Below are 18,930 nucleotides of genomic sequence, written 5' to 3' on the forward strand. Positions count from 1 at the left end.
TTATAATTGAGTCTGATATTTTGAAATACCATACAAGTTAAGAAGTTGAGCTATCCGACATCAGAAACACAGAACAATAGGTTGTTCAATGTTTCAAATATGGGACAAGTTTAATTGTCTTGTAATAGAAACACCGGACAACATGGTTGTTTGGTGTTGAAATATACAAAATGGTTTTTTTAAAAACTTCTTATAAATTTTAAACAGTAGTTTTACAGTAAAAAGGCTTTTTTAATTTAATTTCTAGGTGTACTAGGCCGAGCCGAGTTGGGGAGAAAATTAAACCGGTTACTTGCCAGCCCAAGTTCGAGTCGGGTGGTCCGGAGTAGAACCGCCTACTTTTGTAAACATTGTGTAATATTAACAATGATATCAATTACCTGACTAAAGAGCAAGCAAAACATTTCAAGAGAATTATATATTAAGAATAGCTGTTTTTTCAATTATGTAGAAATATGGCACGGAAATGTTTGAAAGATGAAAATTTTGATTGTAGATCGTGGTCTCTTTCTTTTCTTTTTCTTCTTTTTCTGGTTTTGTGTTTTTCTTTTTCATGTGAAGGTTTTGAGAAGTGGAATTTTCGGTTCTCTCCGTTCGTTTCAACATAATGATCGCATCACCATTCATGCAAATTTATATCAATTGTGAATATTCGGTTGAGAATGAAAGTCGGAGGTGTAAGCTATGTAATATGGACAACATGTTTAAGACTTTTGGCTCACACATCAAAAATATAAACCCTATAGTTGATGTTTTAAAAATTTAGACACTTCTTAATAAACTACTCGTTGAAATTTCATTATAAAAGTTCTTGAATGTGACTCAGAATCCCGCCTTCCCATATACTTAAGTAATGTATGGATATATCGTGTTTAAATAAATCAATCTTGAAAAAAGGTTCCCCCAACCCCTAAAATTATTATATTCTCCTTTTTGTTTTCCTTTCTTTATATTATTTTCTAAATAGAAAGAGAAGTGGTTGTTCTACATACCTGCCATTCCTTGGGGATATTGTAACCTCCAAAACTGATATCTTTAGCTGCTTTCTTGAAGTTGCCAAAAAACTAGAGGGATAATCCTCATTAGCTCTTGGGCAACTCTCCTGTGTACTTCATTTTTTGTACTTCATCCAATGTCACATGAGAATCCATCTCTTCCCTTTCCTTTAAGATGCCTATTTGCTCTGCCAGCAAAATTAAAGAAGTGATTGCTGAAAGTCCTATAACTAAAAATATTAATGTTAATGTTTATAGCCAAAATATATTATGCTATCTTGGGAACATATTGTCCATTTACTCCTTCGGGTAAAACCTCACCTAAGATTAAATGTAGGATCTCAAATTTTAGGGATATAACCTCTTCAACCCATAGATTAACCACAATAAATAAATAATAAAAAATTATAGTAATTGCACCCTCTATACACTTAACAAAATATGTATCTCAAGATTGAATATAGACCAACTAATTTTTAGATGAAGCATTAGAAAAATTAAATTTCAATTTTTTTTCTTTTGAGAATAATCATCTAGTGATTCTGAAGTGGTTCACAAATTTTCAAATTGAAAAAATCTTCCCAAGTAGGTTTTCTAACTGACTGAGGAAGTAAATATAAACTGTGCTCCCAAGGGATCAAATATGTTGGGACTGATGATTGAGATCGTAGCGCTTATGTTATTTATTTGCCAAATCTTTTCTTGTCAAATATTATTTATTTAACTAATCACATAACTGCAATTAATATTTTAGAAATCCAACCTGTGGATCGAAAAGAGAGAAATTTACGGAAAAATTAAATAGAGAGAGAGAGAGAGATGTGTGGCGCATGTATGTGCATATGAACAAAAGGACTAAGGTTTGCACACGTGGGTCTACCCAAACATACACAGTCATGAAAATACATGGTCTTCAGCGCCAAACCAAAATAACGGTAATAAATGGGTTTTGTTGCAAAAAGACGGAGGTAAAAACTTAGGTCAATGGTTGCAAAAAGACGGAGGTAATAAATTGGTTTGGATTTGAGTCGAGAAAATGAACAAAGATGACACAGGTTAATACTATGATTTGTAGTTGCGTTGTGGATACATTAATGCGCAACACAACAATACTAAACAAAATAACTGCATCAACAAACAACAAGAACTATAACTTAATGTATAGGATTATTGTTTGAATAAAAAATCAGAAAAGATCTTTAGTATAGGATTGCAGTTAACTAAAATATAAAAACCCAAAAATGTAAAATAGTGATCCATTCAAAATGCTTTGTTTATAACTAATGAAATAATAAAAAAGTTTCAAAAGGTGAAATTAATCAAACATCTATATGTAGAAAGAAAACAACAAAATGCTTAAACAAATCTAAATATTCAAATCTCACCATGAATTCTTAGTTGCCTATCTATATTTAAGATATATTGTTGATCGATTACTTTTTTAGGAATATATTGCTCATGCTTGTTTAGTACATATTTTAAAGATTTTTTTTTTATGAAAGTCTCTAAACCAAAATTCAAATATATTAAATCGATGAAGAGAATAAAATTTTCAATAAAGTTATATAGAAGAAGACCTTTTAAATTGGAGTTTTTCGTGTTTTAGAAAAAACATTTAGGGTCTGTATGTAAATCACTCTGAAAACAATAAGAAGACATTTTGGTGAGCCATATTACCTTGTAGGATTTTGTCACACACCTCCTTGTACATCCCCATTTTCCAGACCATCAAGCTCAAGAGAATGGGAGACGTGTCATGGCTAGCTATCATAAGAGCAATTATATGGTCAATTATTTCCTTTCCCCTCTTCATCTTTAAATCTCAAAAGAGAAGTGATAAAATCAATCTTATTTCTCACTAATTCATCTCCCATCTTAGCCTTAGCCTCTCTAATCATAGGCACTAATGCCTTGATTATTCTCTCTCTTGCCCTTAAGCCTCGCCGGAAATTGGTCGCCAGAAAATTGACTGGAACAGACAGTATAGGCTTAAATACCGTTGTGAAGTCCCTAAACAACTCTTCCTCAACTTCCCCCTCCGGTAATCCGAAGATTAGTTTAAAAGCTACATCAAAAGTTATGTGTTTCATAGCTGGGACCACATAGATTTTGCCATCACCGGAGAATTCTTTGTTGCTGTCAGAAAATTGCTTGCCTGAAAATTCATTGCCCTTATCAGAAAATCCCTTGGCTAGCCGAAGTTTCACGATCCTATCCATGTCTTTTATGCAGGCCCTCACTCTGTCTGCCTTCAAGAAGCCCATGTAGACCAACCGCATTTGCTTGGATTTCAGTCCAACAAGTTCAAAAATCGTATGTTTTCCTACGATTCTACGGACACTCTCCGGTTGGGTGGTCGATACGGTTTCATCATCGGACGAAAACATCAGTTTGTTTGATGCCGGTCCGGTCATGACTATGGTGGGTGCGCCTAAGAGAGAGGTCTTAAAAATTGGACCAAATTTTTCTTTTCTTTCTACTAGCCATCGCTCAGATGAGCAATTTTTTTAGAGTGGTTAAGAAGCTCAATGTCTCGTCAATGAATGGGAGGCCGAGATTACCCGGAGGGAGATTTTTTGGGCATTTTTTATACCGGAAAAAAAAAGTAGAAGAGGAATATGGAACATAACAAGGTGGTGGTGAAGGTTGGAGAGGTCAGGGGGTTGGGTAGAGAGAGAGGGAAGGAGATGAGGAGTGACATGGTTTAGGGGGAGAGAGATTTGAAGGATCAAATATGTAGTGAATTTCAAGAGTGTTAGGGTTTGATTAGGGGGAGAGGGAGTTAGTTAGTTACAAGGAGTCCTAAGTAGTTGGAAGTGTCCAAAAGGGCCGGCAAACACTAGAGAGAAGAGAGAGAGAGGACACCATTCTTTAGAGAGAGAGAGAGAGAGGGGACACCAGTCTGTAGAGAGAAAGAAAGAGGATACTAATCTTTTTACGAAAACCCACGCTTGTTTTTATATCCTCAAGTTGACCTAATCCGCTTTAAAGAAAGTTTGTTGACCCCATGGGACCAAACTGTACATTCAATACCATATCCAAAACACAATATCTTTGGAGTCCCATGCGACCAAATAGTACATATAGTTCCATGTCTGAAACACAATGTTAGGGACGCAATATTAGGGGCGCTTTTCCAATCTCAAAACTCTCTTCTTCTTCTTTTTCCTTTGGAACATTTGTTGAAATACACCTAGTCTATCTACTATTTTACTTATTTTAAACATTTCAATTGATGATCATGGGTATTTCGATATATTTTTAATATTAAATCAAAAAATAAGGAAAATATTTCATTGTAGATCTAATAAGTGTACTTAAATTAATTTCATGTTTATCTTAATCCATGTCTAAGATCCATAATTTGATAAGGAGCTCAGGAAATACTCAAAATTAATTCCACCTCAGGGATGGACTTGGACCAATTCAATCATCAGATCTATGAGAGCTCAAAATTCGTTTTATTTTTATTTTGAAAGCGATCGCAAGTTAACTAAAAGATTATTCAAATAAATTATGGCAAAGGAGAAAAGAAATACCCCTACGCGATCCTTTGCTTAGGACAAAAGCTTAATTTTGGTCCCGCAGATCCACCATATATTATATCATGTTTCTCTTTCCATGCAACATGTATTATATCATGTTTCTCTTTCTATGTGACATCTGTAGCCCTTTTTCTTAGTAGATTAAAAAATAGACCTGAGGACATTTTCTCCCTATCCTCTTGTCTGTCCTCCTAAACTCGTTGCATCCTATGTACACTGGCTGTTACATTTTCTTTAAATGTTCAATAATATTATATTTTATTTTATTTTAGTTGTTTGTCGAATGTGATAAGCTCATATTTGAAATCTTGCTTGGCCATTAGTGTTTATCCCTTCGATGCTTTCAATAATTCCAAACCAAGAACTCACAAACTCAAATTATTTTGTTATTACAATCATATTCTTAATTCTTGGCCATTAATGTTTATCCCTTCGACGTTTTCAATAATTCCAAACCAAGAAGTCACACAAACTCAAATTATTTTGTTATTACAATCATTTTCTTAATTCATTATAATTGGAATTGTAGTTCTCTCTCTTGCAACTAGTGATATCATGATGAGGGGTTTCGTCTAATCAAAACTGATCCAACCACTCATAAAACGATTAGACCAAATCTTTAAAAAAAAAAAAAAAAAATCGATATGATAGTTTAAAAATATAATACATATTAAAAATATATCAAAGTTCATTTCATTGGACGAATCAATAAAACCAATAGGTCTGATCAACCAAAACCCGTCGAACATTTGTTTTGATTACTTTTCCAACAAACTCGATTTTTACCTTCAACCAGAATGATTAAGGCTTTGGCCAGTGTTCCAACCAAATTGGACTACCTGTTTGGTCCGATCTTGATAATTATACTTCCAACTAGGAGAATTATGTCCCCTTTTTTTATTTTCTTTTTAGAATTTTTTCTATTATAATAAAAAGGGTGCAGTTTGCATAGAGCCTAGGCTCTAAACAATCAAATTAGAGCCTACTTTCAAAAAGTGTTGAGAAATGCAGTTTTAATATTGAAAATCTTTGTGATAGCCTTAAAATATATTTTTATATTTATTTATAAAGTTTAAAGCTTCAAAAATAGTGTAGATTGACATATCTATGAAAACTTGAAAATTTTGAAACTTGATGGTCCAAAAATGCGTTACAAAATACATTATTTCCAAAACTTGTAATCTATTTTTTTCTCCTGTCTATGCATCTTGATGTCGAGATGATCGATTTGAATATATTTGAAAATCGAAAAAACCTCATATAGTGAAATTTTTGAGAGAGGCTCAAATTTCATTGTTTAGAGCTTCACCTCTCTATGAACTTTTCCCCAATAACTTATCTTTGATTTTCCCTTACTTTCAATGAGAAAACTCCAAAGACTACATGCACCCATGGAAGCAAAATGTATATTTGCTCCATCAAGTGAAGCCATGAGAGTATTTTTAGGACTAAGTTTTGGAGATGTGATTTTGCTCAACCTTTACCACCAACTTGAGAAAAGAAACCTTCAATTCATACCTTGATCTGCATCGAAGACGCCTTACGATGTAGGATCTACTCTCATATGCCATCTTTTCCCTATGCTAAAAGATGTTCTACTCGCTAGGGAGTATATTGTCCATTTATTACCTCAGATAAAACCCCACCTAGGATTAGTTTTAGAACCCCAAATTTTGGGGAGACAATCTCTTTAACACATAGATTAATTTTAATAAAAAATTTTCCTAATTGCATTCTATAAAAACTTGGAAAACATAACATCTCAAGATTGAATAAAACCTTCCAACTTTTAGAGGGAGAGATCTAAGTGTTAGAAAACTCAAATTTCAATTTTTTTTTTTTTTTTTTGAGAATAATTATCTAGTGCTTCTAAGGTGGTTTCCAAAATTTCAGATTGAAAAATTCTCTCAAGTAGGTCATCGGACTGACAAAGTTTATTTCAACTATTCTCCTAAGGGAACATAGTATACGTGCTCTTTCCATATACTCTAATCAATTGGAAGCCAAAATGCAAAGTTAGGAATTTCCAATTCTAGGATATGGAAGGTGGAACTTAAAATGAGTATCATGTAATGGAAAATAATTGTGTTTGGTTAATATATTATACGGGGATTCTGAGAAATTGTGGTTTGTTTAACCTAGAATTTTGTAAAATTGGTGATCTATAAATTATTCAATTTCTACCGTTCATCGAAGTATTCACTTATGAGATGGTAACGTTTGTTAAATGAATAAGGTTTCAAAATCATAGCACATCCTTGGTAGATCTACTGGGATGGACTAAATCATAGAAAAGATCAAATAGTGAGGTTATGGTTCACTGCATCACAATTCACTTAAAACGATTTTTGATCAAAGATGTCTGAGTATTTCAATTTTATTTTTTTCAATACTTTTGATTTAGTTAAAATTTTGGACGTCTATATTTCTCACCCTCATGCATCTATAAAAGATACATAAAGCATTTTAAAATAAAATAAATAAAATGCCACTAAAACTCCAAATTAGTTCTCACCTAAAACGATGTTGAACATGATCATATGGTTGAGATATACCTTAATATTTCAATTTTATTTACTTTCATATACATCAAATTGAGCTTAAACTTTGAGAATCCATACCTTCAAAATTACACAAAAATATTTTGTAAAGAGTAAAATAACCAAAATACCATTAAATTTTGAGGGGTGTTTTGGTTACTTTATTTTATTTGAATTAATTTTTCTCTATTTTTATACACATGGCCCAGTGAGGTGCATGTAAGCTTCAAATTTCATCTCGATATGATTTTGAAAAAACTAAAAATAGATGAAAATTGATCAAACATATTCAAAATGACCAAAAATATCTCATTATTTGAGAAATTTCTGCACTAGGGTGGTGTGGAAGATCACATTTCTCATTTTTGGGAAATGTTGGCCGTAGCTAATTCTAGATTCACTATTCAAGAAATTTCATTTTATGGCGCGGAATTTTCTAATTGCCAAGTGACATGTTAATGTTTACCCCTCCTAACTGCGGTTAGACCAAAAGTCCATGCCGTAGCATAAAATCCAATGGCAACTATGGTAAAAGAGCAAAAACTTTCAAAAATTAATTAAGTGTCAAAAATGAGTATTGTGTCTTTGATGTATCGACGCTCACACAGTAAATATGATGTTGTTTAGTGGTCGCCTCGGTAATTGCTTGGTGGTTGCTAGAACAAATGTAGGTGATGATGGTTACATGACCATGTAACATGGATCGTAGTGATCATGAATTTTTTTGAGCGTCGATACGTGGTGAAACCCCAAAAGTAGGCCATTATTATCCAGAAGGACGGGAACCCCCAATTTTTTATTTTTTGCCAAGTTTTGTCCCGGTTTGATTTTTAAATCTCGGACCGCTTTTATCCTTAAATTTTTCTTTTTTTAACAAGTTTGAGCCGGTCCGATTTTTAAAACCTCGGACCACTTGGTAAAATTTTTTTAAAAAATAGCCGAACCGTATTTTTAAACAAAACTTTTGTTGCCTCCAACTATTGAGGAGAACTGGCAGGAGCCATGGCTAAAGATTTCCATTAATGCGTTGCGTAAGTGTTTATACCTTGGAGTATATTGATGTTTGTTGTTTATACCTTGGAGTATATTGATGTTTGTCCTGTGATCAGGCGTTGGACCAATCACATGGGAATGTGTGAGGTACGAGACCAGTAGATTGAGGAAAGGTCACTGAATCTCTTTTTCTCTCTACAATCGAGAGAGAGAGAGAGAGGACGCATCGAGCTAACTCTCTCTCAACAATCTTTTGCAGTAGGAGCAGGCTGCCAAATTAGAAGGCAACTTAGGTATGATCTTTAGCCATGTCTCCTGCCATTTCCTCTCAATAGTTATTTCCCTTTAATAGTTTCCAACTACCATAAGGTTTATTTTAAAATATGGTCCCATGTTAAAAAGCATTAGACCGCTAACTATTTTTTTTTTTAATATTAAAAATACAATTTGATGTTAAAAACATTCGACCACTAACTCTTTTCTTCTTTTTCTTATTGAAAATACCATCCGATTTTGAAAACATCGGACCGCTTTGTAATATTACCAAGCGCTCCGAGGTTTCAAAAATCGGACTAGGAGCAAACTTGGCAAAAATTAAAAAATTTGAGATTCCCGTCCTTCCGAGTAATAACGGCACATTTTTTGGTCATTAACTCTTTTCTTCTTTTTCTTATTGAAAATACCTTCTGATTTTGAAACATCCAACCACTTTGAAATGTTACCAAGCCCAACGTTTCAAAAATCAGACTAGGGGTAAACTTGGCAAAAATTAAAAAATTTGGGATTCCCATCCTTCTGAGAAATAACGGCACATTTTTTGGTCATTTCATTATAGCACTATTAAAAATGTGTTCGCACGTAAATTTCCCTATTTAGAATCACAACATCCCTTCCTCATCTTCATCTCTACACCTAGAGAAAAAGAACCGCTAGTGGATTTTTTTTATTGGAAGATGCTACGGTATGCCGACGGGTGTACCTGTAAGAATATGCCCAACAGCCCAGATTGAATCTAGGTCAATCTGACGACCACGATCTCATTTTGTGTTTAAATTTTAATTTTTTTTCTACAAATTCAAATCACTTGAAATTTCAATCGTGTGTTCTTCTCATCAAGGCACACCTAATAAAAATATTACAAAAAAAATTCATAAAAAATAAATTAACCAAAATACCCTCGAAGGTATTTTGGTCAATATATTTCATGTAAAATATTTTTTTATATTTTTATTAGATTTAACTATTTTTGAATAATGCACACCTAAAATTTCAAGTGATTTGGATTTGTAGAAAACAAATTAAAATTTAAACAAAATGAGTTTGTGACCGTCAGATCGGCCCAAATTCAATCTAAACCATCGGGGGTTTACTGTAGCAATACGCACATAGACGTACATGATATTTTTCCTTTTCTATATATTTATTTCTTTTATTGAGTGAGGGAGATAAAGATAGAGTTCCGTTGGAGGTGGAGATAAATTCTTTGTTGCCGTTTAAATAAGATAAGAGGAGATTCTTAAACATAAAAGCCTCAGAGATAGGGAGAGATATGTAAAGGTATATAAGAGCGTTACATGAGAGAGAAGGAGAGTGACTTTCTTTTTAAAAAACACCTAAAAAATTTTGTGCCTTTTAAATTGGATTGAGAACGATTCTTAAAAATAATGCCTAAGACATAGTGAGAGATATGTAAGGGTGTGAGGGAGAGAGTTATGTGAGCGAGATGGAGTTTCCATTTTTTTAAAATCTCCTAAAATCTTGAGAAATAAAGATTTAATAAGATATCTTCTAAAATTGAAAAAGATAAAAAGAAGATAAACGAAAATTAGTATAAAGATATATCCCCCTATGATCCAAAAAGAGGTAGAAAGAAAAGAGTTGTACAATGAGAGATAAAATATATAAAGAATATATTTCAAAATTATTTATTAAAAAAAAAGATATCTTTCTAATTTGTAAGATAGACATGAAAGTGAAAATAAATGAAAAAATTATAGAGAAATTTCTATTCATCATCTTTTTTTTTATTTTCACATTGCTGGGGGATGTCATGGGAGGTGCCTCCGTCAATCCCACAGGCCCTTCATAATGTTGGTCTTGTTTCCTCGCAGCATTTTAAGTGTTGTATAAGATGTCTTATGAATAATGGTATTTAAAGTATCGTAATTTTCTCAAGACATTACCTTCCTTAAAATATAAGTTTTACCGTGATGTATAGGCTTCACGGCAATACAACTACCATAAAGGTTAGTTTTGTAAAAAAAAAGAAAAACTAAAATTGAGAAAAAAGAATATGGACGAGCTTTATGAAACTTTGAGGGTTTTTTCTAATTAGGCCAAAATTAAAATATATTTCTGATAATTTTCTTTAATTTTTAATTAGTTCCTACAAATAAATTAATTACCAAAATGCCCCCAAATCCTGGTTTGAGATAGCACCCAATGCGCCCTTAAATTAACAACCAAGTATTGATGAATTACTTACGAAAAAAATATCATGCAATAATGCATCTTTCCAAACTCCATGATTATTTTGTCCATAACTTTGCAACTACCAAAATTGAATGAGAAAATGCATATCGATGTTTCGATCAAATTTTGAGGATTAATATAATAAGAACCACCCCTTACAAACCCACATATCTCAAATCACACATTCTTCGATATACACTATTTATACAATCAAACAAGTGGAATTTATATGTTTAAGCACGAATTTATATATCTTTTTTTCCCCAAGTAGCACCAACGTAAAGAAGAAAACAAAGGAACCAAACTTTCCATTTATTGTAGAAATTTTTATTGTAGGGAATTTTTTATGGTCTCAATCTTGATGGGGAGACCGAAGGCTGGATAAGGGAGGGGTTGGTGGGTCAAGGGCTCATTAGGGACCATTTCTGACCATCGATATTTGGTGACCAAGTGATGGATGGTTGAGAGAATCTCAACTCTAGCAAACTCATTGCCTGGGCAAGAACGAGGTCCAGCTCCAAAGGGGATGTATGTATACGAGGGGAATGATTTTGAAGAGGCCTCAAATCTTGAGGGCTCGAACTTTTGGGGTTCCTGGAAGATCTTCTCGTTCAAGTGTGTGCCACTTGACACCCAAAATACCTACAAATATAATATAAGAAATCAAGAATGAATACTTAAAAAGTTGAGAAACAGAGATAAGAAAAATGAGAGAGAAAAGAAAAAGAGTTATAGAGAGATGAGAAGGAGATAAGAGAGAAATAAGCAAGAAGAGTTGAGATAATAAAGATGAGAGAGACACAAAAGGGGGGAGAGAGAGAGACAAACAGTGAGAGGGGGGAGAGCGAGAGAGAGAGAGAGAGACTGTGAGAGAAATAAGAAAGATGGAAGAGTGGTATATAGAGATAACAAAGATGAGTTAGAGAGACAGAGTAGGGAAGGGAAATGGGGGTTGGATATGGTGATATCTAAAATCATTTTCATAATTAAATTCTTGGGATTGATATTAATGTTAATGAGTTTTCATGCTTATTGTGAGTCCTATATTATAAGATGTGAAATCTCTTATGTTTTAAAAACTGAATTATATCATAAATAGGAAAAATTACGTAAATATCTATTATTTTTTCTGTTGAATAAAAATACCTAAAACTTTTCATTATTATCCAGATATCAGTTTTTTCAATTTCATAACACTTTTTCTAAAAAAAAAGATGAATGTGCCCATTTTTTAAAAAATTTTTGGTTTTTTCAAAAATCTTATTTTAAAAAATTTCAGTTTTGAAAAACCAATTTTACTGCTTGTATCTCAAAATGTTAATAATAATAATATTAGGTATGTATATATATATATATATATATATATATATATATATATATATATATATATATATATATATATATATATAGGTAGTTTCGTCTTTTTTAAAATAAAAAAAATGTTATGAAGTTGAAAAACGGACATCTAGGTAATAATAGAAAATTTCAAGTATTTTCATAATAACGGGAAATATAACGAATGTTTATATAATTTTTCCTAATAAATAAATATATTTTCTAGTGGGATTAGTGGTTTCTATTTGGTATAAGATTCACAATGTCATATACATTGAATGAGGAAAAAAGGAATTTGTGTGCCCTATTTTGGTCATCTCATAAGAAAGATAGATATCTCTATGGAGAGAGGCAAGGACCTCATGTACATAGAAAGATGAGCATCTAGAGAGATAAGTAGCTTCTAGTAAGAGAAACGGTTTGCAAATCCTCACGTGGTGAAATAGTCATGTTTCTTGTAGACAAGTGGTTTTTATAGAGATTTTGGATGGTATTCTTTTTTTAGATAGTAGGTTTTTTGTTGTTCTCGCATGTTTATTTGGTGTTTTTAGTAATAGTTTTCAAAAGTAAAAAGAATGAAGAGCAACAGATACAATCGATTGGATGAGTTGTTTCAAGGGTTGTTCGATTGGGCATTGTTGATAGTTAGTAAGATATCTTTTGTATCCCACAATCTTGATGTACTCTCATCTATATAGTGGATTTTAGTTAACCATACCCATGGATATAACCGTTTGGGGGGAACCATATACTATCTTGGTATTCTTTTTGTAGATACCCACTCGAAATTCTGGTTAAGGGAACTCTTAAAAATTTCGATTCTGAGCCTAAATGATCACAAAAATCTAGTAGACCATAAGTAATATAAACCCAATATAATTGCCTCAAAACTATCCAAAACTATCCTAGCTTAAAGTATACCCCGAGAGCTTTCTAACGGTCTAAGAATCACCTAAATCCGACCTACGGATAAAAAGATTCAATAAATGACAATTTAATCCGTGTAAGACCTAAGTATCGGGCTATGGGGACGGCCGTGATATGGTCTAAAAGGCCCAAGCACAGCCTGTTGGTGCAGTAAATACTTTTTCTTTAATTAGATAAGAAAAAACTTTAAGGGCACGTTTGGTTGATATGAAAATAATTTCTTACAACATAACTAATTTCTCACGTTTGGTTTTTCACAAGAGTAAGAAATCTTTTTACCTATGAAATTAATTTCCATAAAAAGTGTCCAAAATCTAGAAATTGAAATCATACATATGTATGTATGATTCCAATTTCTTTCAAAATAATTGGGAGCAGGGGTGTAAGTAAGGCTGCCATCGAGCCAGGCAAGTCTGAGGCTTGACAAAGCCCAAATATAATTTGGCCAAGCCCCGCATGGCCCAGCCCCAAAAGTGTATCGAAAATCCCACCCCACCCCCGAATATGTACTATCAAAGCCCGACCCAGCCCAACCCGAAAATAATATATTGGGCATGGGACCAGCCCGGCCCATTAAGAAGTCCCCCCCTTTTATTTAGTTTTTTATTTCACTCTTCAAATTTATTTTGTTTGTAATAAGCCAAAAATAGTTTTTAAAAATTTAAAAAACTGTCGGGTTTCTAGAGAGAGAAAGAGATATTGAGTTCTTAGAGAGAAAAAGAGAGATTGGGATTTTAGAGAAAAAGAAATATTCGTTTCTAGAGAGATAATGAGTTTTTAAAGAGATGGGAGATTGAGTTTTTAGTGAGAGAAAGAGATTGATTTCTAGAGAGAAAATGAGCTTGGATTTCTAGAGAGATAAAGAGAGCTTGGATTTATACATAGAGAAAGAGAAATTGGGTTTTTTGAGAGAGAGGGTTTTTAGATAGAGAAAGAGAGATTGGGTTTTTAGAGAGAGAATGGGTTTCTAGAGAGAATGAGAGATTCGGTTTTTAAAGAGATAATGGGTTTAGATCTAGGTCTAAGAACCATATATCTACCAATTCCTACCAATTCCAGCAAGGAAAGGCATTCAAAAAAAAGAAACAGTGACGCAAATCAAAAGAGCGGCTTGATTCAAGCTCAAAACTCCGGGTTTGGGGTCTTTACAGGTACGTATCTTTTCTTTTTTTTGCTTAATTTAGTTTTTTCTTTTTCATTTAATTCTTTGCCTTATTATATTTTTTCTAGAAATTAATTTATTATTATATTTAATTAAATTTAGAAGTATTTTATTTAGTCAAAATATGGATTTGGATTTGGCATTACCAGTAGACTCAGAAAAAGACCAGATCTGTATAGATTTGGGATTTTTTTGAGCCTATAATTTAATTTCTCTAGCTTTTTCAAAACATAACTCAATTTTTGCTAAAATTTGAACAGATCTCATCCTAGAGATCGAAACGTAAACACTTTTTAAATTATTTCTTTCTTGCTTTATTTTTTTATTTATTGTCAGTTGTGTTTTTTCTCGCTTTTTTTATTTCTCAAAAATCAACTTGTTAGCTTTTAGAGCATTTTCATGCATAACAAGTAGTAATAGAGCCTCGTTTAGGGTTGTAGGTGTAGCAGTAAATGCTTCAAATGCAAAATTCGAGATGGAGAGATTGATGGCAAGCACAATTTTTTTTAGCAAGAATACTATAGGAATTTATTTCACAAAAGGAATAGTCCATAAAGCTGTCTCGGCGAATATTGGCATGGTGAGCACGTAATTTTGATGTCAAGGTAAAGATTGATGGATATGATGATAACCAAAATTACCTCCATAAGGAAATCTTATTTTATTGGGAGTGATATTGATATTGATATTGAAGAGTTTCCGTATTTATTGGTTGTCTTTTATTTAGGATGTGAAATCTCGGTTTTAGAAACAATATATATATAAAGGAAAACTATTCGACGTCTATAGGTGAAAATGAACAGTGATTTTGTCTACCCTCATCACCATCCAAACTTCATCGCATGGTCACAATTGTTATGTATAATTTTATTTTTCATTTTTTTTATACAAATCAAAATTACTTGAAATTTGGAGCATGTGTACATCTTCGTGAGGTACACCTAATAAAAATATGAAAAAATATTTCAAAAAATAGAAATTGATCAAAATACCGCTGAAACTTTATCGGGGTATTTTGATCAATTTGTATTTTACGAATTATTTTTTTTTATATTTTTATTAGAGCGTTTTACTGAAATGTACACACGCTGCAAATTTTAGTTCATTCGAATTAGTAAATAAAAATAAAAATTGTTTGGATGGTGATGAAAGTAGACGAAATCACTGTTCATTTTCGCCTATAGGCGTTTCGTAGTATCTTCCATATAATTAATAAATATATTTCCTAAAGAGATAAGGGTTTCTATTTGTATATATAGTGAGGGAGAAATGAATCTTTGTGCCCTATTTGGGCTACCTCATAAGAAAGGCGGACTTCCCTCTAGAGAGGCAAGGGCCTCCTACAGATAAAGGAGCAGCATTTGAAGGAGCCTCTAAAGAGAAAAGTGAACTTCTAGTATGAAATACAATTTGCACGAGCCTTGTAGGGAGAGAGATGTTTGTTTCTTGAAGAGAAACAGTTTTCATGTAGATTTTAGGTTGTTTACCCTTTGTAAAGAGTCAGTTTAGCATTGTTCTCGTATCTCTATCTCATTTGATGGTAATAGTTGTCAGAAGTAAAGAGAATAAAGAATGATAGGTGATGTCTGTGGGGGAAAGGGGGAAGTGGTTTCAAGAGTTGTTCGATTGGGTATTGTCAATGGTTAGTTCTATCCCAAAATTTATGACGTATTAGCATCTATATAGTGGATTTTACTTTACCATGCATGTGGATGTAACCCTTTAGTGTGAACCATATAAAAATTTGGTGGTCATTTTGTATTTTTTCTTTTCTACTTTATTTTTCTTACATGTTACTTATGGTGCTTTTTATCGCTATGTATTTGACAAAAATCCTCGTAAGGTGTAGAGCTCCTATGCACAACAACAGGTCAGACCCAGGTCCAATAGATATTGAACTTCACATGACCTTGACCTTGACCTGACCTAGGTCGAGTGGGATTTGGGTCAAGCTGACCTGACGCAATATATGTAATCATATATTAACTATGTATTATAACAATATATATAAGAAACCTTCATAGTTTTTTATTTCTAGACTTAGACCCGACTCGAACTAGTGCGTTATGTCTAAATCCAATTGACTTGGACGAGATCTAGGTCAGGTCCAGGCCTAATATAGAGCTTAACGAGCGTGATCAAGTCTGGATCCGGGTCGACCCGAACCCAACCTGACTCATTTACCGCCCGAGAGAGAGGGAGAGAGAGAGATATGCATCGGTATACCTGCCATCCTTTAGGGATATCAAAGCCACCAAAAGTGGTGTCCTTAAGTGCCTTTTTGAAGTTGCCAAAAACGGGTGGTGTCATCCTCATCAACTCCTGGACGACCGTCCATGTATACTTCATCTTTTGCAACTCATTCCAAGTGAGCCTCCCATCTGACCCGTCCATTTCCCTACCAATCTTCTTTTGCTCTGTCAAAACACAAGACATTAGATATCCATCTCTCTCTCACTCTATAGGGTAGGGTACTCTCTCTCTCTCTCTCTCTAGGGTAGGGTAGGGTAGGGTATTGACCTTGAAGGATTTTGTCATGTACTTTTTCATCCCTTGCCATTTGCCTGAGCGTCAAAATCAAGACAACAGCAGTAGTATCATGACTAGCAAACATGAGCGTTACAAGATTATCTATAATCTCACTCTCACTCAAACCCTTCCCCTCTCCATCTCTAACTCCTAACATAGAGCAAACCACGTCTTCTCCCACCTCCCCACCCTCCATCTTCTCCCTCCTCCTCTGCAACAAGCCTGAGAAGAACTCTCCAATCTTAGCCCTCGCTTTTAGCCCGCGCCTAAATGTCGTCCCAGGAAAATCGATCGGGACCGTCCATGCTGCTCTAATGGCGTCCGTAAATTCTTGAACCATTGCATCCTCATCCCACTCCTCATCAGCAATCCCAAAGAGCAACGCACACGTTAGGCGAAGGGCGAGTCGTTTCATTATTGGCACGGCATGCACCGAGTCCTTGCCTTCGAACTCGCGTTCAATCTGGCTGCAAATGATGCTACTCATCGTCGGGACATGGGTTCGGAGCCCATCGGGCTTCAGTAGGCCCATAAAAGAAGACTTGACAATCTTATGTCTCTCTCCATTGAGCTCAAAGATATTGTTAGGTCCCAGTATTTGGGTTACCCCTACCGGTTGATGGCTCCCTATTGCTGCATCATTGAACATGAAACGGTTTGCAGAGGGGCCAATCAAGACGATCGTTTTTGAGCCCATTAGAGATGTCTTGAAGACGGGCCCAAACTTCGCAATCCTTTGCTCGATCCAAGCAGCCGCCTTGTCGCCCTTGTGGGCTTTCAGGAAACCGATGGACTCACCGATCAATGGTAACCCTAGATTTCCTGGAGGGAGCTTCTTCTTTCGAAATGTTTGACTGAAATTACCTCCGAAAAACATAGCCATGGCCACAAAGACCATGGCAAGGAGTGTGAAAAAAACCTCCATTGCTTTAAGCTTAGATGCTAAAGCAAATTTAGGAGATCCGGTTCACTAAAGTTTTTGAGGAAAGGAAATGATTTATAGAAATCAATGATGCGTTAAATTATGAATTTTAAAATACTATATTATTAAAATGAGTCCTATCTTAATGGGAGAAACAAGAGTGAAATGTTGTCACATGAGTCCTATCTTCTTGGGGAGAAACAATGGTAAATTCTTTGGACGATGAAGGCAAAGGCAAGAGACAAAATTATTGACAAAAGATAACTATAGCACTTAATTCTTAAATGAATTGTATACATGAGACCGTCCGATTGTATACAATGAGACCATCGGATCTGAAATATGATAGTTTGGGTGCATTACAAAGTTCAAAAAAAAAAAATTTGAAGTTTGTGCATGATCAATAAAATAAATGTAACCATCTAATTTCACATCCAATGGTAAATATTAATTGTGATCACCTTGTGTCAAGGATAAATAGTCTCATTCCACATTTTCCCATTTGTACAATATACATCACTTTTGACAATATTAATGAAAAGGAAATGTTAAGTTTCAAAAAAATAAGAAATGTCTTCAAGTACATTCTCACAAAAAAAAAAAACTCAGGCTTTCGCTTAGATATCTCTTAATTTCTTTTTTTTAGAAAATGAATCTTAAATAATTGAGGGTATTTGGATAATTTGATGATTCAATTTATTCAAGGCAAATGACCTAAATTCCTTTATGTTTTCGGGTTCAGAGATTCATACCTATTTTTTTATTAAAAAAATCATGATTCAAGTGTGGAACTTGGAACAATGATTCTTAAATCTTTTGGCTCGAGTGATTGAGATGGGCTAATTTCTAAATTATCTTAAATTGTTCTAGATTCGTAATTAGGGATAATATTTTATTTTAAAAATATGTTCGGAGTTTATAACCCAAAATAAGCAAGGGTATTTAGGTCATTGACTTAAGCGATTTAAATCAGTCAAATTATCAAATCGTAATTTTTTTACGGTAAAAAACTTAGAACAAAGTTAATTAAGATAGTTTTCAACACCCTTGAGGAAGTATCAAGATGAAATAAATTTTGAAAGGTACCCCCTTTGTTTATAAATCGTCCATGTACCCACCTCATTAATTTTTTGAAGATGTCATTCTCATGTTTTCTTCTCTCCCCCGAGAAAGTTTTCACTCGTATTTACATGCATTGCACGTGTCATCAAGTAATTTTTAGAAGGAAAAGTGATTTATTTGTTGGGAGAGACGCATAACTACATTTGCATCTCCTGAGGCTTCACACATCATGGAATTATAGTATCTCTTAAAAACAAAAGAAAAGGGTAAAATCAACAATTTAAAAAAAAATTGTAAAATTATCATTTTTAGTTTTTAAAATTTATTTATTTTTACACATTCACGATCTCTATGTTAGAGAGTATATACGCCTAAAAAATTAAATACAAAATCTATCTAAAAAATGGATCACTAAAAGGGGATGTATATCTGCATATGTGTCCTAGGA

The 18,930-nt window shown here is 33.6% G+C and overlaps 1 protein-coding gene and 1 pseudogene across 2 annotated transcripts; both read right to left on the reverse strand.

Moving 5' to 3' along the window:
* Positions 1-919: 919 nt before the first annotated feature.
* Positions 920-3,650, reverse strand: LOC18432309 (taxane 10-beta-hydroxylase-like; annotated as a pseudogene). Its single transcript, XR_016061482.1, has 3 exons — positions 2,673-3,650; positions 1,095-1,183; positions 920-1,064 (listed from the first exon to the last, which is right to left on the reverse strand). The product of XR_016061482.1 is annotated as a taxane 10-beta-hydroxylase-like (transcript).
* A 7,008-nt stretch (positions 3,651-10,658) lies between these two features.
* LOC18432310 (taxane 9-alpha-hydroxylase 1) lies at positions 10,659-17,456 on the reverse strand. The gene is made up of 3 exons (XM_006842419.4): positions 16,490-17,456; positions 16,196-16,386; positions 10,659-11,187 (listed from the first exon to the last, which is right to left on the reverse strand). The coding sequence occupies exons 1-3, from the start codon at positions 17,421-17,423 to the stop codon at positions 10,873-10,875; spliced, it is 1,440 nt and encodes a 479-aa protein (XP_006842482.4). The 5' UTR covers positions 17,424-17,456; the 3' UTR covers positions 10,659-10,872.
* Positions 17,457-18,930: the final 1,474 nt, after the last annotated feature.

Source organism: Amborella trichopoda, chromosome 8 (genome assembly GCF_054954075.1).
Source record: "Amborella trichopoda isolate Santa Cruz 75 chromosome 8, AtrichopodaSantaCruz75HAP2 v2.0, whole genome shotgun sequence".
NCBI classification, from domain to species: domain Eukaryota; kingdom Viridiplantae; phylum Streptophyta; class Magnoliopsida; order Amborellales; family Amborellaceae; genus Amborella; species Amborella trichopoda.

Bases quoted from the DNA above. Each gene is read 5' to 3' on its own strand.
- LOC18432310 (XM_006842419.4), bottom strand. From the start codon at position 17,423: ATGGAGGTTTTTTTCACACTCCTTGCCATGGTCTTTGTGGCCATGGCT. The intron at 16,387-16,489 runs GTCAATACCCTA...GTGTTTTGACAG, and splicing joins ACATGACAAAATCCTTCAAG to AGCAAAAGAAGATTGGTAGG. The intron at 11,188-16,195 runs GTATACCGATGC...TTATATTTGTAG, and splicing joins ATATCCCTAAAGGATGGCAG to GTATTTTGGGTGTCAAGTGG.